Consider the following 26,094-nt stretch of genomic DNA (forward strand, 5'->3'; position numbering starts at 1 on the left):
TCAAAAGTAGAAGCTGAGAAAGGGTTGTGTTTGCAGGGAAGAATAATGGCAATTTTCATAACACTGATGTATACCAGCTGCATATCCTGATTCATACTACCTCCCCATCAGGTTGCACTGGCTAGGCCTTCGGTCAAGAAGTGAGAATGTTTGTTATTTCTTGTGCTGTGAATGATAGTTTAAACTTTCCCATGGAGTATCCAAAGTTAATGTAACATTCACAAAAAAGCTCACATCCCACAAAACGCATATGATGGCTTTAGACTTACCTAATGGTAACTATTTGGCCAATATCCAGTTCTAAGTCATTCAGCTGTGCAATAAATATGGCTGCTACTGCTTCATAAAGAGCAGTGCCATCCATGTTGATGGTAGCTCCAACTGGAAGAACAAACCTTGTGATTCTTTTGTCAATCAAGTTTTTTTCTTCTGCACAGCGGAAGGTGACAGGCAAAGTTGCTGAACTGGCACATAATGAAACACATAAAATAAGTGAAGGCAACAACACACCATTTCTATTACGTTTCCTTTTGCTCAGAGCATGATCTGCTTTATGACTCAAAAGGAGATCTAAGGCAGGAAGGAAGGCTACACCATGAAAAAGCAAAGCAACTTTTGTTATACCTTCTAATAACGGGAAGAAATAGCTAAGTATTAGTTGTTCTTAAAATTACATGGTAAATTGCCATGGTATATGTAGTCACAAAAAATGTTCAATAGCTTAAATGCCGTCAAGTCTGCAGCTAATGAACTGAATGGCAAAGAACTGCCTCCTCCAGGGAGAGGCAGACCCTTGTTTGGTGTAAGGCTAAGGCACTCTAGAGCCCTTTGGGTGTGACATAAATAATGATGAAAACAGTGTTTCAGCCTTCAGGGACTGAGAACTGTCCAGTTGATACCATGGCTTTTAAAAGAGTAGCAATAAAATCAGAGCACAGATCATGCAATTACTACTAGGTACATTACAGAAAAGATGTTTCTTTTGTTTACCTGGAAGAGATCATGAGGGCTGTCAAAAGTGCCTGAGCCATCCCCATGGCAAACCGAAAAGGATTTTTCCTTACTATTATTAAGTAGATAAGCGGCAGAACTATACTGGAATGGATTGCAAGTCTGCAGAAAAAAAAAAAAAGAAAAAAAAAGAAAAAAAAAGAAAAACAAATCAACTAGTTAAACAAATAGATCCATCTCATTGTCTTTCTTTACTAAGATGGTGATAATAGGTACCCAGCTCTGTCCTCAAGTATACTTATGAAACACTAAAGGTGGCTTTAGTGACACCTAGGTGCAAAACTTAGAGAGAATGCCACACTAATAAAAAGCAGAATAATGCTGTTCTACACTTCCTTTTGGAAAGGAGAGAGAGACCATATATGATTTGTCTCTCCTAAGCTGAGCAAGAATTGACTTGGAAAAAATTTCAAACTGATAAAAATGAGAAGCCAAAACTAATACATAATATTTACAGTGATGTGCAGAGGGTGATTTGAAATAATACTAAAACACTTCACTTTTCTCCCCAATCCTTACAATGCAAACCACAGACAAATCAGAAAACCAAATCAAATTATTATTCTCAGTTTGTCTGCTCTTATTACAGAACATGCTTTAGAAATAAAGGAAAATATGCTTTCCAGTCAGAGACAGCTGAAATGCACATCTTTCTGCAGAAACTTCAAATATGGACCTTTAGAAAAATCCACATCTGCTCTATGGAAAACTGGTTTTCCAGTTCAGGTCTGCAATTAAAATTTGGTGAAGTATTTGAGACTGTTTAAATGAGATATATGTAGTCTAAGCATTTTTAATATTGCAAGATGCTGAGATATTGTATTTTGAAACTATTAATTTTTAAAATTAAGTGAGTCAATTCATAGAAGATCCACTTGCTCTCTGGACTTTAGCAGCTCCGATATATTTGCCTGGGTATTTGTATAGGTCTTAGGGACAAAATCATCCTTCAACTTATGCATTAATTTTGAATACTTGTGCAGTAATCCTGAATGCACATGCATGCAGAGCTTGTGGGCATTAAGATAAAAGGTAAACTGACTGCTGTAAGTACGTTGGAAATAAAATGTATTTGAAGGGTCTATGAATATTCCCTATGTTCAAAGGTTGCAACCATAGCAACATCCGCTTTTCATGAAAAGAAATTATCACATAGCCTGGAAACGTAAACCCAAAAACTGTTGTCACCTGTGACCTTGAATTTTTATTCTGTCCTCACAAAATGTTCATGTGCACATTCCTGTGTTGTAATAATGCTTTATGATTTCAGAGCAGTTGATAAAGATAGCAATAAATCATGGTACTCTTTGTTCTGCCAAAATCAGACAATTAAAAGACCAGTAGTCGCAGTACAGAAATCCACCATGGCATCAAAAATCATCCACAAGACCTACATATTTGTTTCCTTGAAAGATTATCTTTTTAAAAGGAACAGGCATTGAAGTTTTCATTCTGTATGGAAACATATAATAGAATTGTAGAATCACATTACATATTTAGTGGAATGTCAATAATCACATGCAACATGTCTTGACAAAATTTTATAAATAACTCTAGAAAGAAACCTAGCAATTTATACATGCACCACCACAAGACATCATTGTATAAATTGCTAGGTTTGTAACATGCCTGAGAACAAACTGAATATAGGAAAAAATAAAGTGGTATGGGTGCCATTTGTTGTCTTAATAAAATATTAATGAGAGTAAGCATTTCAAGTATGTCTAAGTCTAAAAGCATACTGACTTAGCTATTTGAAAAATTTAGATCTGCACCTTTTTAGTAGCAGCATGAACATGACATTATTCAAAATAAAGTATTTTTGTGTATCTGCTTAGCTACTACTGGTTTTCCTGAAACAAATTTTAAGTAATACTTATTTTGGTCCATAAAATGCAATTATCAGGAAGGAGCAGAATTTTTTATACCAAAACCAAAATCAGTAATTGAAAATAGAAAGTCTAATAGCATTCATTTTTAAGTTAGGAAGAATCATGTCCCTCAGAGTTCCAAGCTGCCATTCCATATCTATTACAGGGATGTAGCTGCCTTGCTGCTTTCAGAAGAGACAAAGGCACAGGCAAGGAGAGTCTACTTGCTGCAGCTTTTTTTTTTTCCCATTTCAGCCTGAGTTCCCTCTAGCACTTAAATTATGTCTCCACTTTGACTTTCCTGTCCTGTAACTTCTAATATGTCCTCATTCTGACTCCGCAACCATTAATTGTGAGAGACTTGAGATACTTAGTGGCAAATTGCACCAAAGACACTGGGGGAAGTCTGTTCCCTCATGGTGACCTGAATGAGACATAGAGACTGAGATGAGCTGCAGACAATGGTGGATGAGTCCTGGTAGGGCTGAGGCTATGAAAGACCATAAATAATTTAGTTGGGAAGAAGGTGAGCTGGTTAGGGAGGCTAAAGGAAATAAAGCTGCGACAATTATCTTCATAAGGAACACAAGAAATGTTTAAGATAACCTGTTATTTTCAGGTTCAAGCTTAAAGAGAGGATGATAAGCAGTTACAGAAGACACCAGTGAACAGAATACACTGCAGACAGGGTCAGACACGTAAGAATGAAAACCAAAATGATGGTGGGAACAGCAGTTTTTAAGAAACCCAAACAAAGAGCAACATATCTCCTTTTTCCTGAGAGGTAAGAAAAAAGGCTGAAAAATGCAGAACAGGCTGAAAAATGTAGAACAAGCACCTTTTCCCTGCAGCCTGTAGCTTTGTGTGTGTGTGTCCATATCTACTCCTGTGATCTGATTATAACACGCCCTCCCTGATGGTCAGTTTTGCAGAGAATACGCTGCTGTTATCCTTATCCACAACACCTTGAGCAGCACTCATGGGAGGCTGCTCTGCAGGAGGCAGAAATGCTGCAGAGATCTACCTGAGCACCCATCAGGGAAAATGGTCAAATTTGGAGGAACAGACTTTTTCTCTCCAAGGAGGCAAATGTGCTCACTAATGTTTTTGATGGCACCTGGGGATCTGCTTAAAATTGTTATGCCTGTCAAACTAATGTTTACCAGTTAAACAGGAGGCTATGCAGTGGCAGTTTACTTTGCATTCAAAGTGCTTTGGAGAAGGCACTGTGTCTTCACACACATCATAAGGAAGATTTGCCTTGTCAAAGTACAAATAGTAACCTGTAACCAGTAACCGATAGGTAAATAGTTATAAAAGTTGCTATCTATCACATCTAAAACTAAAACTTGCTATCTGATGTAAAACTGAAGTCAAAAGGCAGTAGTAAGCCATTCAACATATTCCTCCTCTGAATTAACTGGAGTTAATGACATAGAAAACCTGCAGAAGTAATACACTTCATTCTGTCAATGATTCTGTCTAGCTTGTGGTTGGGGTGTCATTTATAATTCATATAGAAACTATTAGTCTTGATTTACCATCTCTTGGTAAATATCAGCTTTTGAAACCTGTAAAAATCTGACCTGTGTAAACAAATACTCAAAACAACCTGCACAATGCATTAGATAAACATAACTTGCACTCATCTCAGTAACATTTTGAAAAAGTCATGAATCAGTGCTATTTCTGGAGCAGTAATTCTTATTTAGTAAGAAATCTTATCTCTGATTTTCAAACAGCTAGTCCAAACGTACTGGCTTATGAATAAAACAAAACAACAACCTTGAAATAAATGTGCTTATCTAGCAGAGATTAATGCAAAAACCCCAGAGATCCTTCTTGACTATTTATAAAGCAGTTTGCATTTAAGACTAAGATATTGCCATTCTCTTTGCTTGGCTGTCAGAAAATGCGTGAATGACATTTAAAGAATAGCATGCAAATGCATAAAGTGTGGGGAAAGAAACTCTTGAACAACTTTGGACCTAGCCTCTAGACAAAACACATATAAATCCTTAGTATACTGAAGGAATTATAGGAGTGGATGCTAAGGTAATGGACCAAGACTGCCCAGAAGGCTATGCTTCACTGAATTGGAAATTGAAATTTAAGCACATTTATCTTATTGGGACTGTAATATCCATTTATCTGACAAAAGAGTCATTTGTAGGATAGTCTTCAGAGATATATAATAACCTGGTATTATAAAACATTTGGAGCAGTTAAGTTATTCTAAAGTTCCACTGCTGAAAGGCTCCACATTGTGCAGGTGTAACCTCCTCCACCCAGACTGTTCTACATAGACAACTGCTAAGGAAAAAGAATAGGAAAAAAGTTCTGATGCTTGGCTGTATTATTCAGATTGCAACTTCTCTTTTTGCAGCCTCACCATCTACCCTAATCTTGAAGGAGGAACTAGCAAACAGTGCAGCCCCCAGGGCTTCTCTTAATGTCAGCTGTCTGCTCAGTACTGGGGAGGGAACTGATCAGTCTCTTTGGCATCCTTTATTCTGCACTGCTCTGCATCTGTATTCAGCAGGGAGCCTGGTCTGTGCTGCAACACCTTGGGCCCAAAAAATTCCATAGAGGTTCCCAACATAATCCACATATTTGTATATATTTGATAGGCTGGCAAGCCCCAATAAGCCATAATTCATAACCTCACCTTTAATACAACAATATTTTCTTCAGCACAAGCTGTGGAGATAAAACAGTGAATACAAGAAAGGAATTTGCTTTTGGGATTTGGGTTTTTTTAGAATGCAAGGCAGTGACTTTTTAAAACAGAACATGCATCCAGCAAAACATGGATTCAAACCATTCTCACATATTGTCACATAATTTTCACTGATGAGAATTTTTGTCTCTGATCTAGAAGACTGGATGTGGTGGATAATTGAGTGATAATCAACTGAGCTCCAAAACTACATACATCTTTAAGAAATGACATACCCACTTATTACTGTAGCCATATAAAGACCCAATTTACGAAAGATTTCCCAGTCCTCAACTTCTATTATCTTCCCAGCAATTAAAAACACGATACCAATAGGCATATACCTAGAAAGCAAAAATAAAACTATCAAAAATGAATTCTCAGAAATACTGCATGCTCACTATTAAATAATTTCTCTCCCAGAGTAATTTTTCTAAATAGATAAAAAATATGTTTTGATATCCTATTTCACAACAACAGATTTTTTTTCTTAAATTATATTATACATTGGACTTTATTCATTTGCAGCAAGGTTACAACAGAGGTGATGAAAAAAGACTGGAAAATAAAAGTAAATGTAACTCTACATGTAGTCTAGCTAGTATTGTATAACTTGGTGTCACAGAATACACAGAATTGGGAAGGGGTATGGGCATATACCCTATTACAGGAAATGTTCATCTACAGCCACAGGCTCCCTGGGGATGGAAGTTTGCAGGGTTGAGACCAGTGTCTGTCTAGTCTGTAATCACACTGATGGGAAACGTCTCCTGCAGTTACAGGAGCTGCCGTGCAGCACTGGGGGCTATATCTGTGTCACCTGCACAGAATAAAGTAAACCTGCACTAAGCCATGCCTAATGGATCTAAACAGCTGCATAGGCTACTGCCTGCAGAAAATTCAAGGGAAATATCAGGAATTATGTTAGCACTAGCTCCACTGCATTTTTTTTAGGTTTCAGAGCAGGCTGTCACAGAAACAAGTTATTACTTCAGAGCTTTGAGCAGTACAAACTAATCTAGAAATGTGTGAATATATAAAATGTATCCATTTAAAATTAGAAATTATACATTTATAAAATATGTGTGTGCTATCTCATAAACAAAATTGTATCTTACCCCTGTAGAAAGCGGGGATACCTAGTTCCTCTAAGCACTAAAGAACTTGAAAACAGTACTAATTCCTCACACTTTCAGCAGAAAGCTCTACCTTGTTTCAAAAAACAGCTCCCACATCTGTAGAAACTCAGGAAGCCTGTAGCCACAGCTTCTGGCACATGCAAGAAAATGGATAATCAATTTATAAGTAAATTCCTGTATAGCATGTGCCGAGTCTTGTTGTTGGTAATTTTCTGCAGAGTGAGGCAGCCTATCTCACAGGGCTTTAACTTAGCCTGGGACTAAACTAGCTGCTTGGCACTGGAGCAGTTGCAGAAATTAATTTACCTCTCTTTAAGGAAGCAAGAACTGTGCAAACCTTGGACAGATTTGCTGTTTTACAGACATCTCAGTGTGCTAGGATGTAAGAAAAACCCATGGAAGAGTCAGATCTGATGTGGTACTGGTATGAAACATGCACATAAGCAGAGTGTTGTAATAAGTGGTACAAAGCACTCTGCATATAGGATCAAACTCTAGAAGGAATTGTGTGTATTTGTAATTAATCCTGTAATTGTGATTTGCACAGACAAAATTCTAACAATAGCTGTGAAGTCCAACCAAACACTATTAGATAAGTTTCTGTATTTTAAATTTGTTTTTCTTGTCTGAGAATATTATGAGAATGTAGTCTCACAAAACCTATTACCAGGAGGTAAATGATACAAAGTTGTGTTTTGTATACCATTTTGAATTTTTCTTTGTGCTGTGGCTTGCATATTAATTTGGACTTCTAAAGGAGCTTAGATCCAATACAGCCATCCTGTGAAGATAATGTCTGTCAGGGAATAACGTTCAAGACCCAGAAGGGCATATGAGTAGTAATGCTTATCCTTAAAAGAGTCCTCAAATGACTAGTGCACTAATAAACATCTAGCAAGAATGTCTAAAAAACTCTGGTTTCTTGTGAATGAATAGGACTGCTCCTTTAGTATATATTAAGAAGCCCTGTCTCCAGTTTCCTCAAAAGGATCAAAATCTGTAGAAAGGAAATTTTTTACCAATCTTTCTTTGAAAGCTGCTTTCTGTAAAGCACTATGCAAAAGGAAACATTAGGTCTGAATCTGCTCTTACATCTTCAGTGACAAAATCCACTTAAAGAAGTTGTTGAGAAATGCCAGTATATCCTTGAACTTACCACATAATTATCTGAACTATTCTCATTGTAGCTTCATTCAGTGCATTGAAGAAATCCATCAGCACTTGTCCTTTCTCTCCCATTTTCCCAATAACCACTCCAAAAACAAGGCAAAAGACAATCAACCCCAGCGCATTGATGCCATTGGAATACATCCCCACAATTTTATATTCTTGGGTTTTGTTCTATAAATTGGAATGAAGAGAAAAAAATACTATCAGAAAATAATGAATTTACTTTAAAGAGTTCTAAAACAAAAACACATTTAGATTTTTTTGAAAGACATGAAGTTCTTTCCCAGCCACTCTATTGGCTTTCTGAAATTGCCAAGTGGGCAAGTTCAGGAATACACTAAACTGAACTTGAACACTTTGTATTTTAAAGCCACGCATGGATCTAACCAAACCTTAGCAGGGAGTAAAGCACCCCTTAATTTGTGTTGTCCTTTCTGCAGACTTCTGACATGAGGTATGGCAATGTCTAAGTATCCACAGTCACGCTTCCAAGATTTACTCCTCTACACTCAAGATTTACTCCCCACGGAAAGTGAAACACAGATGTAGAATCCTTGTATTTGTTTCTGAGCAACTCAACTTTGTATCTGGATCTAAGATAAATTCACCACTGCCTAACTACTGGGACATCAGTGTAATTGCATAATTTATAGGAGAATTGTGTGCACATAACATAAAAATCCTACTGAAGAGGTATTCATACATTCTTCTATGCAGCATGAACATATGAATGAAAGGGTGCAATTCTTCACTACTTTCTGTTTCAGGATTTAATTAAAGTCTCTTCATATAGCTCATCCTCCCATGCTATTATTACTTTGAGATGAAATTTGGAAGGAGTATAATAAAATATATATTGATTTGGTATTGTTTACACTTTTGTGTTCACATTCTATTGAATTCCTTTCTCCCTCTCCTCCAGGGTAAGTCTAGACTTTATATACCATTAACACCCATAACACCCATAAGCTTTCCACACCTCTAATGAAAGGCTTCTTGAATCTCTTTTTCACTTTTGTTTCTATATTCTTTTTTCAGAGTAAAAACCATTAATTAACAAATGCTTTATGTTGTTTTATTTTCCATTAAAAATATTTATTATTATTTTCAACTTTTAAAATTTTTTAATAACTTTATAACTTTCTTTTTTAGTGCTTACAATTACAGTCATTGCTACTCAAACCTCTCATGGTGATATACATCTAGTCTTTCCACGTGAGTGTTGAATTTCTCAAAAATTGATAATTCATAAGAAGATAAATGTAATCAATCTTCATCTATTTTCTTTGGACTGGTCAATTACTCATGGGATCCTCTGATGTTCTTAAACCTGCTGGAAGAACCTCTAAGCATTTACTAATTAACATCTATGCTCTTGCTGAAATCCATCTGTGTGCTATTTCCAATCATTTCTTCATCACTAACCACATGAACTAAACCAAATTTAGTCTATGTTCTTTCTTCCCACTTCATATATTATGAAGGAATAAAAAGATAAAAGGTCATACCTCTGAAGCCTTTGCTGTCATAGCCATTGTAGTGGGTTCCTCTCGAAACACGGAGCTATTTTTATCCACAGTAGTTGTAGTTTTAACTTTTTCACGTTTGGTTTTATACTGGAAAAAATATTTTTAAAAAATCCAGAAGAACTTATTTAGAAAAATGAGAAAACTGGAGAACAGACAAAGACCGAGTCAAAATAAGAGAAAAATTAACCAGCATAGACAAAGACTTTATTTCCCAATGCATGTGAGTTGTCAGGGCTCTGTACCTCAGAAGCTGTAGATCAAACAAGAGGTTCACAAGTAATATGCTATGAATTCTGCTCCCCAGGATCTTGGATACCCCATGGATGTGCTGCAGTCTTGCGGAGCATGAGCTAGAGCTCCTGAAAATGGCAAGAATTTTTGCTGGAACAAACAGTTTGCAGAGAATTGCTGACAGCCATGCCAAGAGAGGTCCTTGGTGGTGTGGTCAGCATAACTAATGCCACTATGCTAGGCAAACAGCTACTCTTAGTGGTCAAATGGGTTACATATTTCCCTTTCTCCTTGTTGCCAGGTCTTCAAGGTCCTGTGCACCAGGCAGACAAACTGAACAGACTTACTCTTCTGCTCCCTTCTAGCCTCCAGATTCCTGGCACTAGGCTGACTACTCCTCTCCTTATTTGTCTTTAATGTTCCAGGCACCCAGCCAGATGAGTAGTGTTGATGATGCAGTCACAAAATAGGCAAGTGTAACAGCAGCAAGTATACTGTCCATAAAACCAAGCAGGTCCAAGTCCTAGTGAGTAAGTTGGACCAAAACTGCTGCAGGACAGTGAGAGCTGATGGTCAGGGATGCCTCCATCATGGTCTGCTTCCTCTGAGGAACGAGTGACCAACCTGCATTCTTTTATATGTTTTTCAAGCCTAGATTATGGTTGTTATATTGATACAGCAAATGAAGTATTCAGATGTGACCAAATATGCAGTGGATCCAGGTGATTAGAAAACAAGTTAAATGGTGCTATATAAAACTGTTCTACACTGATTCTGCTCATAGAAATCCTGTGCTATTCTGATTGTAAGTTCTGTGCTATACAATTATAATCCATTAAGAAAACAAGACTTTAATAGTAACTACAGTTTAGTGCCGTCATCATTCTGTCAAGGATTTCTGAAAGAGCCTGCCTGTACGCTTAGTGTGGGGTGGCCAGTAATGATGACAAAAACTGCATGGAGAAGTTTTATAAAGCGAGTTGTACACAGCAGCATATCTGATATAAATTTCTGGGGAGGGTTAAGTTAACCCTCTTTTTTCTTGCAACACTCACTTGTCCTGAAAGATATCTCAAATAGACAACTAGTTATCATCCTTTTTCTTCAAAGGATTTGGTCTGGCAGTGGATATTAGATGTGAGACACTTCAGAGTGAGGGCTAACTTACACAAACTTTATCAGGCATAGAGGGATCTTAAGAACAAGGAAACTAATCCTCATAAGATGGTTCTTCTAACTCTTGTTGTCCCAAAAGGAAACATCTTATCTTACATGCTGCTTGGTTTCTGCATCCAGCTCTTAAACAGTGTCTTTTTGGGACTTAATAGCTGATAGCAGAATGTTTATCATAAAGGAAATGGAAACAAGATGTCTTAAATCCCCACCTTTTTAAAGGAGGTGGAAGATATTCCTGGACTTCTCAGAAATAAGTCTTGCCTGACAACTTTTTTGTGACATAAGAAAACAATTTGTGGTTAACAGTGAAAACTACAGAAATAAAGAGGGATGTTCAAACTTACCTGTTGGAAACAGGCCTGAACAAGGTTCTCTGGGAACATATTCCTGTTAACAAGCATAGAAGCATTTCAATACTACAGCATACTAAGGAAAAGTTGTTTGTATAAACAAAATGATAAAATTTGATGCTTAAAAACAGATCATGTTTTGTTTCTTTTAGCAGAAAGGAATATATTTAGCATCACCAGATATAGATAGATAGATAGATAGATAGATAGATAGATAGATAGATAGATATTTTTTTTTTCCAAAAGAAATTAAGGGTTTAAAAGTCCCATTTTAAAATTACTGTTTTCCTGCTTGCACTTGTTGAACTTTTGGGCTTATTTTTTAGTGTTTGGCATTTCTATTGGTAAACTACTAAACCCAGTGTATTTTATCCCTGCTACATTATCTCCTTGACTTGCATAAGGAATACAGGACACACCATCTTTATTGGATATATCAAATATAGGCAGAAAACAAAAAAAAAACTCACACAAAGTTATAGCCTGTACTATAAGAATAAGATATTTGGTGTGCTCTATTGTAGTTTTGAATTCAGAAGTTAATCTTGGTTAATGGTAAATTCTCCTGTGTTATTCAAGTGTCAAGGTCAATTTTTACATACTGAAAAATAAGGAGATTTAGTGCAATGCAGTTGTGTGACTCCTTTCCAATGGCAATTTCAGATTCAACTAATTGCAAAAACAAAACACTAATTTGGTATTTGGTAAATATTCAATCCAGTGCAGAAAAAGAATTTTATATACTGAAGCAGAAGTTTTTAAATTTCCCCTAAAGATCTTTCACAAACTCGTCCCCTTGGTTTCCAGTTTTAAAAACAAAATCTATCCAAAAGCAAAATCACTTGGTGTAAGTGTGGGTTTTTCCTTCATCTTTATGAGACTGTCTGGTTTTGAATCCTAAATCTATTCTTTTGAATATATTTTTGAATATAAATATCTAGGCAATTCTAATTCCTTTAAAAGAGAAGTTCAGATCTTTTAACTGCTAATTTACAGTCTTCAACTTCTTTGCAAGAAGTTGAGTTATAATCTATAGCAAACCCCCAAACTACTAGATATGTGGCAGTTGATTCTTACATGACAGATTAAGTAAAAATTCTACAAAGACACAATGGTGGGCTGGAGTAGTGACCCAGAATAGAGACTAAATATACCAGAAGAAAAAGATAATCAACAGAAATATTTTTGAAGGTACCACCTAGCCTCTAGCCTCTATTGGAAATGCAGCCTTTATTGGTGTTATTTTTCTTCAAATCCCTTATACACAGTGGCTCTGAAAACCTGCAGACTTTGTCTAGGGGTTTTCTTCTTCTAACCACTTTAAAGTATCTATTACTGTCCATGATGCTAATGGGGAAAGACATATTATACGGTTGCCTTAGATACTGGTGATGCAGCAAACGTCTTGACTGTGGAACCCCTGCAAATATTTGCATACTGCATCTGCTACTCTGCATGCTGCCTTAAGGAGGGGAACCACAGCTTTGCAATTTCAGTTGGTTGTCTATGCTGGATGACACAGAAGCTCCCAACCAGTAATCCACCAGTAGTCCACCAATCCTTTATGGATCTTTTCCTCATAATAGATAAATCTTGCATGTCGATTTCTGTGAAGGAGGGATTTTTCATCACTGTATTATTAGCCAAAGTCTATGGTGTAAAGAGATTTTTTTAAACAAGCTGCTCTGAGTAAATTTTAAAATGTCTAATTTGTTGAAATACTACCCTTATTCATCCAAACAGTATCAGAAGGCATTTTATTGTATTACATATCACAACTTTATTTGTGTTTGTTTCTGCAAAGGGGATATGGAAACTAAAAATAAAATCTCACCTGATCAGATCCAGCAAGGCATCAACAGTATTGACTTCTGGGGTACTGCCCATTCTGTCAATATCACTTGCTCTTTGAGTCACTCCAGGTTTAATGGTCACAACAAGGATAATCCCTGCAGAAGGAGAAGCAGAGAGCTCACAGTGCAAGCAGAGGCATTGGTGCATTCTTCCTCAGTATATCTGGTGTAGCCAAACTCTTTGTGAACTCAACTCAATAAACATTTTCCCTGGGTGCTTCTGCTGGTATGTGCAGAAAAGTCTGCAGGGAGTGTCCTTAAATATGTGGGTTCCTCTAGCAGGAACCAACAGGAGCTACTTGCAGGCTTGCCCCTAGACTTCATCACTTTAACTTTGTTATTGTATGTATCATACTACATCACTACTGCTCACCAAGAAGGTAAATTACTATAGCTGGGCTTCAGATGAGTGTGCTGCAACTTTTGCAGAGTGAATATATTTCATTGCTATTTCCCTTTTCCTTTATGTAGCTCTTCTTGTTACTAGCTTTCAGATATGAATACAAGTGTGTGCACCCCAGAGTCACAGGGTGTTTCATTAAAGTCAGGTAGCAATATAGTTATGTAAGACAAGGGTTCAGAAAAAGAAATAAAGAATTGTAGATTAAGAAATACTAGATTTGACCTTGTAAACACTGAAATCAATGACAAATTTTTCATTTACTTTAGTGGCTCCATTTTAAGCATTTTTACTATTGTTATCCTCCAAATTCTCCAATTTTTTTTTTCTCTTTTTGTTTTTTTCCTTATACAAGTCCAAAGAAAGCCAAAGCAAATGAAACTAGTAAATTTCAGTGAACGGAGAAAGAAGGGAGAAAGCTGTTTGGATGACCCTTCAACAGGCAGGAACAAGTCTTTCTAATGAATAAAAGCAGTACTGTATTTGCATAGCTCTGCATTATGAAAAAAGTAATGTCATAGCGCCATGGAACAACTTAGAATAGCAAGGACTCTGGGAGATTGTCTGGTTTAACACCTCACCCAAAGCTGAGACAATTTCAAAGTTAGATACATACTAATGTTAGTCTTTATATAATATTTCTTCTTAGGTATTCACAGAAATTACCCAGACATATGAGACAGATTGTTTTATTTTGTTTTGAGGATGTTTCTTTAGAGCAAGTATAGAACATGTCAATGTTGCTTGTCAGGAATGAACTTCCTGTAAGAGGAGATGAGAATTTCAGAGATGTAGGATTGGAGCCTGGCAGTGACAGAGGAGGGAAAAAAAGCTTTAAGGAAACAAACAAGATGACAAAGGAAGCAGTATTTTCTGTCATTCTTTCAGGTGTGACACACTACATATTTTCCAATCTGAGAATCAGGAACAGGCTATCAGTTTTGCTATCGAGGAAATTCACTTTGTATTTAAGGTTGGCCTTTGACATTCATTCAGCTTTCTCACTGCTGGTCATTTTTTACCTCAGCAGACAGCTCCCAATCTTCCCTGAGCTGAAATATATGGTGAAATTGCCTGTAGCTTCACACTGGATGTGAACACAGCCCAACCATGGACAGCAGGACTAGCTCTTTTCTGTATCTGACTACAGGTAATGTGAGGTTGTCTGCTATGATTCCCCATCTCATCTCCACATCCTGTCTTGGGAAATTAGTAATGTCACAGTGCAGTACATTTGTAATTAGGCAATGCTGATGATTTGAAAAGTTAAAGAATCACAGAGTACCTAATATTACAGCAATGACAGTTGTGCAGAAATAATATACAACTGCTCGCAAACCAATCTTCCCAGAAATATTGGAATCCAAAGCAGCAACACCTGCAAAAAACAGCCACAGAAACAAAACAATAAAAACCAGTCATATAAGAATGTTGTCATTTTTGTAGAGAGAAGTAATTATTGTCTCCTATGCAGAAAACTTTTCCTTATTCAAGATGTTTCTAAATATTTAATTGACATTTGCACTTCTGGAAAATATCTGTGGCTGACCAACATCTTTGCTTCTGATTCTTTGCAAAAATCTGTTTTCCTTTCTCTGCCCCACCCCCCCACCTCCCACTGCTTTTTTCTAGGACAAAGACAATTGAGTTTTCTTGATTCTGATGTTTGTGATTAATTAGACTTTGGTTTATAAGAGTATGTCACAATTTATTTCCTTATTCACTTAATTCATCGCTTCACTTGTTCCACATCTGTAACATTTTGGCTTTAAAGCTAAAAGCTGTGTGAAGGGAGTTTCTCAGGCCTGTTATCCCAGATGGCTCAAAGGCTCATTTCTGGTCAGTTTGTCCTCATTAACAGGTTTATTGGTTTTAAATTTTTGAAGCTTTTTCTGAAGTTTGGGTGGTCCACATTTTTCCACCTGTGTATGTCATTGTCAAGAAGAGACGGCAGATTTACTAATGGAGGAAAGGGCTGAGACAGGTATTATACTCACATCAATTTAGCTTCTGGCAACAATACTTGATGAAACCTCTTGTGAAGTATTTATTCATTGTTTAAAAGATTTATAAAAGTTGTATGTGTAAAATCAGTAACTAGGGCAAAATGAGCATTTTGACTGCAAAACATTTCTGTTTATAACAATATTAGTTAATAATTCACTGCTATCTCTTTATTATATATTTGTGATCCATTAATATTTGTATGTTTATTGAGTCAGTTTATCAAAGACTGGATGGATTCCTTTGTATACAAAAGCTAAACCAGAAGGAGGATATTTAGCCTCAGAGAAGTGTGATTTTTAAGGAAAAATCACTTCCTTCAAAAGTGAAGGAAGAAACATCAAGAGATCTGACGTACATGTAACTTACTGATCTTTGAGCTCAAAAAGGATCTTAGCAAGCACAGTTTAACCATGTGTTGATGCCTCATTCAGAAGGTATATTAACAGACAACTTGTGCCTAGAGTACTCAGATAATGTCTTACTAGTTCTGTTAATTGTTATTCAAAATGCAAACAATACTCAGAGGGAAGAATGAAGGTTATTTTATTTAATAACCTGATTATCTTGGGGTCATCCATGGCCTAGTGTATCATAGGACTGAGTACAGAAGAACCACACATATATACAGAAATCGTAATGCAAAGATTCTCTCACTTGTAGAGCAAATAAGGATAATCAATGAACTGTTCATATTGCAAAGGAAAATAGATTAATGCAGAGAAGATCAATGCCACAGCCATTACAGGAAACTGCCAGCAGTAAGGATATTGTTTGAGGCATGAATAACAGAATGAACAGAGAATCTGGGCCTTGATTTCTATTTCTCAGCTTGGGAACTGGGGGGGAAAAAGGCAGAAAGGAGGACTTTTCCATTGCTGTGGGCTCAGCTGTGGAAATCATGACAGCAAGAACTCCTGAGAATGGATAGTTTTGGGAGGACACGGGTAAAACTGGAAAATTTGGGGAGGAGGAGGGATAGTGTAGACCAAAGTGACCTTGCAGCTAGGAATGCTAAAAATGTCATTGCAGGAAAACTCCATTTATTATGCCTTGTGTTGTTCAGCCAGTGCCTGTTTTGAGAAGTGGAATTCCTAGGGAGAGATAACACTCCCAGAGACATGCAGTAAGCCTTCTGTTACAGCGAGCCAGGCCACAAGCACTTCCCCCGCACCGGCCGCTGGGATGAGCCAAGCCTAAGGAGCTCTGTCTCCCCGGGGCTCGGCCACCCGGCTCTGCTGTGAGGTAATGAAATAAATCTACTCTTTGCATTTCGGCTGTCACTTGGTGGTTCCCTTGGCTATCTGATCGTGTCAATTCACAACAATAATAACAAATAATGCTTTCTATGAACAAGCCTATTTTCAAAGGCTGTCAATGTTGAAACTTCTGTACCTGAGAAATTAACTTGGAACAATTCACGTGTTTTTGAAAGAGAGCAAACAGGTATTGCCACCATTCTGTATCTTTTAATGGAAAGTAAAAAAAAAAACACAAACAAACTTGGAAATAGTAGAATTTTATTATAAACTTGTGCCTTTTTTTTTTTTTTTTTTTTTTTTTTTTTTTTTTTTTTTTTTTTTTTCCATCCTTCTTTTTTTTTTTTTTTTTTTTTTTTGGGGGGAAAAAAAAAAATTTCCCTAAGCTTACCTATGATAGGTCTCTAACTCACAGAATTTGCTTCCATCATCCTCTTTTTTTTAAAATTTTTTTTTTTTTTTTTTTTTTTTTTTTTTTTTTTTTTTTTTTTTTTTTTTTGCCTGACACACTTGTTGACTTAGTCAAGAGCCTAGTAATCATGCAAGGTTACTTCCCTGCAGTAGTCAGTTATAAAGATCCTGCAGTAAATATGAAAGGAGATTCCTGTGACAGGAATTCTTCTGGCTCCAAATGAAATCCCTCTGCAAACTGTTAGGCTCAGTAAAGTTACAGAGGTATAATAAAGGGTAAACTTTACCCCTGCCTTTTTAAACTGGGTAATGATCCTGTTAGTGAGCAAGCTGTGCTAGAATCCATAGAATCCAGCCCGTCCTTCCATTGTCATGTTGATGCTGCTTTGCTGGTAACCATAAAACCACACAAACTATTCAGACAGACATGATGAATAAACACAACTATAGTCTGGGGATGATAGGTGTGGGGTTTGCATTTTTTGAAAGCTGCTGTACTCTGAAACTGGCATTCAGAATGATGTTTCCATTTAGGGACTGAAATAGCATTCACTAAAGGAGCCACAGACACAGGTCTGCACTGGGTCATATATACTGCTAAGTTCCTGGCATTTCAAAACTGTAATTATTTCTGATTAGTCCCTTAAATTTTCCTATAAAATATTTCCTAATTCAGCTGTAGCCACTGAAGCAAAAAATGCAATTCTGTGGCTATAAGCAAAAAAATTTAAGTAAGATCATCATGAGAGACACCAACTGATGTTAAAATCTGTTAATCTATCTACCTCTCTGCCTGTATCATTTTAGCAGAACAGAGTAAAGGTTTTAATTACTGAAGTAAAATTTTGGAATCAATTGTCTAGTCTTCTGCAATTCACCTTCCACGTTTCTATGTTACAGTCTCCAGCTTGAAGCTCTTAGTACTCTTCTCTTTTTTTTGCCCAGTTTTCTCTATTTTGTATCACATACACTTGCAAAAGAATACAACCCAAAAAAATCAGTGAAGTCATGTCTCTCCCTTCTACTCTTTCTTGTACAAGGACCTCAAAACCCTTCCAAGGTGAAATGCTGCACTGCAGCAATTTTTAAAAAAATGTTCTTGTTTAAAACTACTTCCTGAAATACTACTGGATAAAACTACCTAAGGGACTAGTCTCATTTAAACAAAACTAAGCTTGAATATTAAACATGGTGTTCCAGAATTTTTTACCAGTAGCCACTGAACATAAAATGTATTCACTTTAGAGGCCTGTAAAAATGCATATGTACAAATGGCTAAATGGCTTTGGTTTGAGGCCTAGCACTGTAATTCTGGAGTTATTCACTATGCTCTTGTGAGACCAGTGCCATGGTCCTGTGAGATCTGGGAGTAAAAACGGTTCTGTGAAGTACTGGAAACAATCACAAGGATCTTCTGACTTCCAGTACTTACGATCTTCATAGTTCCCTAGGGGATAACACCTACATCCTTAGAATTTGTCATACTGTTCTACAGATTGGAATACATGCAATTGTACACAGATTTATGCTTCCAGGTGCTCTTTTTCAGTACATTATGAGAGATTTAATCATCAGTTTGGTGCAGTGGTTGACTCTGTTCAACAGAAACAATCATACCTAGCCCCCCTGGCATTTTTTATTGGTGCTCTACAAATTTCAGTGTCATCATCAAGTCCATCTCTTAGTACTTCTTAACTGTTCTCAAACTTCCAAAGATTGGTGGAAGCTGAGAGGATCATCACTTTATGTGCACAACACATTGATCTTTATGTATAATCCATAAAAGGCTAGGCTGTTTAACTCCTTTTCCAGCACAGCTACACTTGAGGATCGAGATATGAATTTTCTTGATGCCACTTTGTCAACTTCTAGCACTGACACTTCTCCTTAAGTGATGCAGGGCCTGAAGGAAGAGTCTGGCTCAAGGTCCTTCCAAGATCACACTGCTGACAGCCACATGGTATATTTCTCTATTAGTTTTAGAAGCTAATTAAATTCTGATGCAACCCAACTCAAGTATGGTGCATATCAACTGTACACAATTCTCTCAGGGTTCTGATATCTAATTCCCTATCTAATTCCTAATTGTAACAAAAATATAACAACAGAAGTTCCCAAAGAATAGAAATGTATGGCTTTTGGACCTTCTCAGCTATGACCATGATGATGATTCAAAGGCAAAATACAGTTCTGAAACTGCTCCAAACTGACAGCAGCCTTACTGACTAAATGAGGAGTTTCTGTGGTCACTAGATAAATCACAAAATAATTCTCAACTTCTCCCAGGGGTTCACACTTTATTTCTTCATGTCCATTTTTGGCTCTTCTGGCTGCAATATGCAGTCACTACATCATAGAAATTATATGATTGGTGAACATCCAGGAGAGCAAAAAGTTTTTACAGAATGTTACATAAGACATAAAAAACCATAGGCAACTCTTAAAATGCATACAGAGCATTTCAATAGGCAATCCTTCTAAGGGGACCACAATGTCTTATATAAAAGAAGTAATGTTATTTTATTGCTGGGGTGAACTATGTTGTGTGTTGTTGCAAATGGTAATATTTGTTCTTTAAAAGTACTAAGGAAAAAAAACTCTCTGGGAAATGCAATACCATGTTACTTGTGTTTGAACAAGACTATCAGGACCGAGGAAGTAGTTCACAACTGTCTACTGAATGCCACCCACATGCAGGACTTCAGACAGCACGAAGTCTGTCTAACTGTCAGTTAGACAGTTAGTGAGCAAGCTGTGCTAGAATCCATAGAATCCAGCCCGTCCTTCCATTGTCATGTTGATGCTGCTTTGCTGGTAACCATAAAACCACGCAAACTATTCAGACAGACATGATGAATAAACACAACTATAGTCTGGGGATGATAGGTGTGGGGTTTGCATTTTTTGAAAGCTGCTGTACTCTGAAACTGGCATTCAGAATGTCAGTTAACTAACCACTAACATTCTGTCAGTTAACTAACCACTGCTCATCTGAGACAAAGGACTCAGATTACTATTGCTGGCAGATAATTCTCAAACATCTTTCACTTGATATAAATCTCATAATTTTATTTTTTACTCATGTTTACTGTGTCATGGGGCTTGGAAGGATCTTTTGCAACTAGTCTTTCTCCAGCTAACTTAATGACCACTTTAGCTAAGTCTCATTAGGAACTCATTAGTTCCAAGTCAGATGTTGTCTGAGAAGATCAGGTAATGAAAAGCTATGGAAAATGGAAACCCCAAACACACAGTGATTTATGGTCTCTCAAATGAGATTTTTCATGACCTACTGTCTTTAGTGTTTTTATGAGAAGTCTTCCATTCCTATTCTGTCAATTCTTCTGTAACAGCAGTTATCCTGTCTATTCAAATGTCATTGTTACTTAAAGGAAAAGGATTTCTATGGCAGCTTGTAGCAATTACCTTTTCAATTGACTTGATAGAAATTTCATTAATTGCTCTTCGTTAGAACAAGTGATTGTTATTCCACTAGTATGTTGTGTCAGTGCAACAAAAGAATGTCTTACAAATGAAATGAAAAAAACTAGCACATGACAGGGGGGCAGTGTGAGGGAGAGAGTAGTAAAAAGAGATAGATGCATGCAGGTAATGCCTAAGCATCTGTTTCTGCTATTTAAATATCACCAAAAAATTCAAGTCAGAAAATTATCAATTTCTAATGACATGATCTAATGAAACTTGGACTAACATGTCAAATATTGGTCTCTTAACTTTGGAGAGGCATTTAAAAAAGATTATTTGAAAAAACCCCAACAAAGAGACTAAAATGTGGAATATAACAATAGTTACACAGTCCAAATACTGAGAGATGTCTTGGATCATTTAGGATAGGGTTGAAAAAGTAATTGTAATGAACCTTTCTAAATGCCAGATAGGGTGGAATGGGAGATGAACAATTTATAGCAATGAAAGGGTTAAAATAATTATAAAACAGAGGGAATTTCTGACCCTGGTTATCAGTTTGCTAAGGGACTGTTGTGCTGTCTTGGCAGTTGGCATAATCACTGTATTATGATTTTCCCCTACAAAGCTTATTGTAGACATGCAGAGAAAGAGTAGTATTGCCTTCTATCCATCACTTCTAGGAACATTTAATTTTTTTCTCTAGAAAGCTCTTAGAGGCTATATAATCTGAAATTAATGCCTTTTCAGGAGAGATGATGTTCCTTGGTTGGAATATAAGAATTTGAAAGGAAGGAAGATGACACGTCTATCTGCCAAGATGAACAAGTTAACAAGATTCATTACAGAAATCAGATTCAGTTCAAGCATGCAGCAAAAATATAGCCCCTGCACTGTTGCTGCTGATGTATGGAGTGTATAGAGAAAACTGTAGTATTGAAAGTACTTGAATTCCCTCAAAATTATTGGTGCCAAAATGTTAGGTGGGCAAGTTTAACTTCCAAGCTATTAAAAAAACCGTTTAACATGACACTGCATTTTTAATCGATTGTGATATCTGCTTACAGGGAAATGGAGTGAAAAAGGTGAATGAAATCTGGTTTATCTAGTGGCACAGTTGTGTATGTGCTGAGCTCCACAAGAGGACAACCAACTGACTTTAGACCCATCCACAGTGGTGCCACCAGCAGTGCCCATAGTGATACGGCTAGGGCAGGAGGCAGTGACAGCTAGTGTCACAAAATGGCTGTTCTATTGGAGATGTTTGCCCTTGAGAGCTGGTGGAAATCATGCCCCATGAACCAGAAGCGCACTTCAAAGTTTTATTACTTTAATTTAAAACTTTAAATAATGTAGGGGCTGTCTCAGTTGTATGAGGTCAACTGATATTGATGGGAAAGGAATAAATGTCTACGATAGAAGTAATCCGAAGAAAAGGGGCACAAAGTCTTGTCCATTAATAACCCATGACGTTGCCATCCTGCCTGCTTCAATGACTGCACATAGACAGCAGGGACAGAACTTTCAACATCCCTCAATACAGCTGAAGGCAGAACTCATTAACAGCACTGTAATGTTTTCTGACCTTCACACAATTAATGATACAGAGGGAAGAGGTGAGTCTCCTGTCTGAGCCCAGTTAACTAATTTACTAACACTATATAATGGATCTGATTTTCTTGGCTCTCTAATTTTCTTAAGCTCTTTAAGCTTAAGAAATAGCAAAGCATACAAAGAACATGTAGGTACTTTGGAAGACAGTCCCTGAGTATGTTAAGCTAGACCAGTAATTTCCCAAGGACTGTGCTGGTGATGCAAAGGGCCTGTTAAGGACGCCTAAGGATGTAAGTAATGGAGCATCTCCCAATGGCTGCACTTCTTGGACTTGTAGAAATAGAAACTGCTGAGGCAGATTTGTGGTGAAATCATTGCCTTTGTACTATTAGTAGCAAGTGAAGTAAGAGTGTATATTTGGCATTGGAAAAAATGGAACTGGCATGATGCTTCAGACTGCAGTGGACCAGTAGTCCAAGCAGGCCCTGGAGTAAAGCAAGAGTTTATTTCTATAGCCATGGAAGCTTTATAGTTTTGCCAGACCCACAGCTCAGGAGACATTGTATTCATAGTTCACATACAGCTGCCCTGAGAGAGGTAATTAATACTGTCTTTTTTATCACTGCTCCTGAAGTATGTCATGTGTACCTGCAAATGCCTCATCAATGACTTAAAGAAATGTTGGTGTTCCCCAAATCTGAACCTGCAAAAATTCACAATGCAGGAAACTCCCATGCATCTGTTCTAATCTCTTTGAAGCTGTCTGTGAAAGCTGAAAGTGCAGGGGAGGTCAGAAACATAAGAAAGAGCTTTATTAACATTTTTCAGGGAGGAAAGATAGGAAATGAGGCACAGATTATTGTAGAACTTGAAACAGATGTTGAACAGCTGATACAATCATGTCCTTAATATTGAGATCTGAGACATGGACCTGCTGTGCTATGTGTCACACCTTTTAATACAAAGCTGAAATTTCTGGCATTTATGGGTAACTCTGGAAACATCATCAAAGAAAAGGTCATTTATCACATATGCGATGTGAATTTTTTTGACAGAACACATTCTAGCCCTGAAGAAAGACCTCCACATCAAGATCCATCCTGAACCAGGACAGCACCCTTGATGAAACACATTGCACAACTCCAGGGAATTTTTGTTCTGAGAATGAAATTAGAGTTGTGAATTTCTAAGACTTTCAAAGATACTTTATATGTCATAAGTACTCCCAAAATGATTAGTTTTAAGTCTCAAAACTCCCATGAAGCACACAAGAGATTTCTCTCACCTCTTTCTCCCTACAGGGCACCTAAAAATAACATATTTTTGTATTTGTCTAATATTTCTTCTTTTAGAGAATTACTTCCAAAAAAGTGGATTTGGGATGTGGAATACTTAGTACAGCCATAGTTCTGATGTCATAGCAATCATCTTGTGTAACAGTCTAGGCTTTTGATTTTCATTTTAAATTTTCCCATGTCGCTACGGCAGGAAAAAAAAATACAAATAATTTTTTGACATGAATGATGCATTAGTGTGCTATTAACTAATTTGAGATAAGAAATCTCACGGGTAGATAAAAGAGCTCTATATTTTGAACCAAATTATCAGAGGTAGACTTTTGGGTGAGAGTAAATAAGTTTACATTTGAATCCATTAAAATGATTATAAGAAGAAGAGAAAAATTAAAATTTGGCTCTGAGTTGAAGTACTACTCAGACTATTCCACCCCTAAAGCAAGGTCCTACTAACTAAGATTTTCAAAACAAATACACAAGCTTAGTACTTATGTCAGTTTTCTACTAGGCTAGTTATGCTTCTAGGCAGGTTAGTGGAAAAATTCCACAAATTGCAACTTGTAGTGTAAGTAAGTACGTAAACAATGCTTTTCATCTCCTACAGTCAGAGGAGCTGAGTTTGTGAATGAAAGCCACATTTCACAAAGCCCTCCATCTCTCCAGAGGGAGAACTTTACTTTTTGAATCTGAAAATAGAGGTAAGAGTTTTTCTGCTCTAATTAAAACTCCAAGGAGAAGGAAGAAGCATGTTCCTGATTTAACTGAGGAAATCAGTGAGGGGTTTTTTTTACTAAAATAGAATTTATTCCAACAAATTGAAATTACTAACACTTCAAATTTTACAGAAAAGCCTGAACTCTCAAGGAGTGATTGCAACTTCCACTCTCTTTGCTGTGGCTTGATCTACATCATTATGCACAAATGGATTGGGATCTGGTATGGGACATGCATTTGTGCACAGCTCTCCATCTGTAAAGCATAAGCTGATTCTTTTCAGGATGTGACATTACCTTTTAAGACATTATAATCCTAAAAAAGAAAACCACAGACTGCATTTTCAAAAATGTCTTGGTGACATATTTTGTATCATAGAATCATAGAACAGTTTGGGTTGGAAGGGACCTTAAAGACCCTCTAGTTCCAACACATCTGCCAAGGGCAGGGACACATTTCACTGGACGGGTTGCTCAGAGCTCCATCCAACATGACTTTGGACAATTCCGGGGATGGGACAAACACAACTTCATGGGTTAAGCTGTTCCTGAAAAGTGCCTCACAAACCTCAGAGTAAAGAATTTCTTTTCTCAATCTAATCTAAACCTACTTGTTTTCAGTTTAAAGCCATAGCTCCTTGTCTCAGCACTAGATGCCCATGTAAAAATATCCCCTCCAGCTCTCCTGCAGGCTACATCAAGTGTTGGAAAGTTGGCACAAGGTCTCCCTGTAACCTTCTCTTCTCCATACTGAACAAGCCTGTGAATTTGCTGAAGAAGCACTCAGCTCCATCATCAGTCATTGATAAAATGTTAAACAGGATTGGCCCCAGTATTGAATCCTTGGGTACATCATACTTACTTGTCTCCAACCAGACTTGTGCTGGTGATTACAGCCTTCTGGGTCTGCCCATTCAGACAGGTTTCAATTTGCCTCACTGTACAATTCTTTAACCTGTATTTTTTTCAGTTGTTCTGTCGGGATGTTACAGGAGAGTGTCAAAAACCTTACTACTAAAGTCAAGTTATACCACATGACCTCCTTGAAATTCTGAATTTTCAGATCAAAAGCAAAATTCACACTTTCAAAAATTACTGTAAAGAAGCAAACAGAGAGTGGAATGAAAAATTTACGGGAGATGCATGATTTGTCTTTAGCTATGATTGTAAACAAGACAGCTCAGGACTGTTTGTCTTCCTGTTAGTGGCAAGGCCACATATTTCTGCATTTGGCAGTGCCTTTTCTAGAATGAGACCCAAAAGCATTTTTCTCCAAAGAAACCTCATCATTCTTGATTAAATGTAGGATATACAAGGAAAGCACCACAATCTGCATGTGGCTGGTTGTCTTTGGTGGGACCAGACGTGTTCTGACGATGTCCACCTCCTTGGAATGCATGCATTACGCAGATACCTATAGGACCTGTATCTGGTAATAAAGCTGTTGGACCTGTGTATGTGTTCACACCCTCAGTGGTAGACACTTGGGGCCAGAATATTTTCAAAGTTACTGCAGTTAGCGTAGCAACAACATTTCAGCTGGTCCAGAATGAATTTCTTCTTAGTATACAAGTTAAGGGAATGCAATTAGCTCACCATGACAGAAGAAGACTGTCATGTTATTGTGCCTTTGCTGAAGGTTAAGTGTGTGCACCAGAGATAATTACAATGGCTCATTTGGTACATAACTCTAACTAGACTGTGATGGGCAGAAGGACAGAGGTGGTGGTGGCTTTTTCCTTCCCAGACCCCACAGGAAGAGAGAAGTTAAGTAGCACCAGCGCCACGGCAGCCATCACCGCCTGCGATGGTGGCGGGGGTGCCTGGCTGGCAGCAGAACACCACGAGTGACTCCCAACATGGAACCTGGACGAGATCAACCTCTCAGCACTGTGGGATCCTGCAGGAATCTTTGGATTGGTAGAACTTGCTGACAATGGTACCTACACAGAGCAGTTTTTCTTCTAATCAGAGAAGAGGAGG

The 26,094-nt window shown here is 37.3% G+C and overlaps 2 protein-coding genes across 4 annotated transcripts in view; one reads left to right on the forward strand and one right to left on the reverse strand.

Annotated features, from left to right (window-relative positions):
• LOC120512010 overlaps window positions 1-5,830 on the forward strand; it is a 31,255-nt gene extending 25,425 nt beyond the window's left edge. For 2 of the 3 annotated variants that reach the window (XR_005629906.1, XR_005629910.1), the window contains one exon: window positions 3,502-5,830. The gene's annotated coding sequence lies outside the window, so the exon portion shown is untranslated. The remainder of the gene's footprint in view (window positions 1-3,501) is intronic. The other variant, XR_005629907.1, reaches the window with a different exon arrangement.
• SLC1A1 (solute carrier family 1 member 1) overlaps window positions 1-26,094 on the reverse strand; it is a 47,847-nt gene that overhangs the window by 5,310 nt on the left and 16,443 nt on the right. The window contains exons 3-10 of the mRNA XM_039729816.1: window positions 14,735-14,827; window positions 13,031-13,145; window positions 11,191-11,233; window positions 9,419-9,526; window positions 7,897-8,081; window positions 5,838-5,945; window positions 991-1,113; window positions 270-464 (exon numbers count right to left, since the gene is read on the reverse strand). Coding sequence (XP_039585750.1) covers window positions 270-464; window positions 991-1,113; window positions 5,838-5,945; window positions 7,897-8,081; window positions 9,419-9,526; window positions 11,191-11,233; window positions 13,031-13,145; window positions 14,735-14,827 — 970 coding nt within the window. The remainder of the gene's footprint in view (window positions 1-269; window positions 465-990; window positions 1,114-5,837; window positions 5,946-7,896; window positions 8,082-9,418; window positions 9,527-11,190; window positions 11,234-13,030; window positions 13,146-14,734; window positions 14,828-26,094) is intronic.

Source organism: Passer montanus, unplaced genomic scaffold (assembly GCF_014805655.1).
Source record: "Passer montanus isolate IOZ18808 unplaced genomic scaffold, ASM1480565v1 scaffold7, whole genome shotgun sequence".
In the NCBI taxonomy this organism is placed as follows: domain Eukaryota; kingdom Metazoa; phylum Chordata; class Aves; order Passeriformes; family Passeridae; genus Passer; species Passer montanus.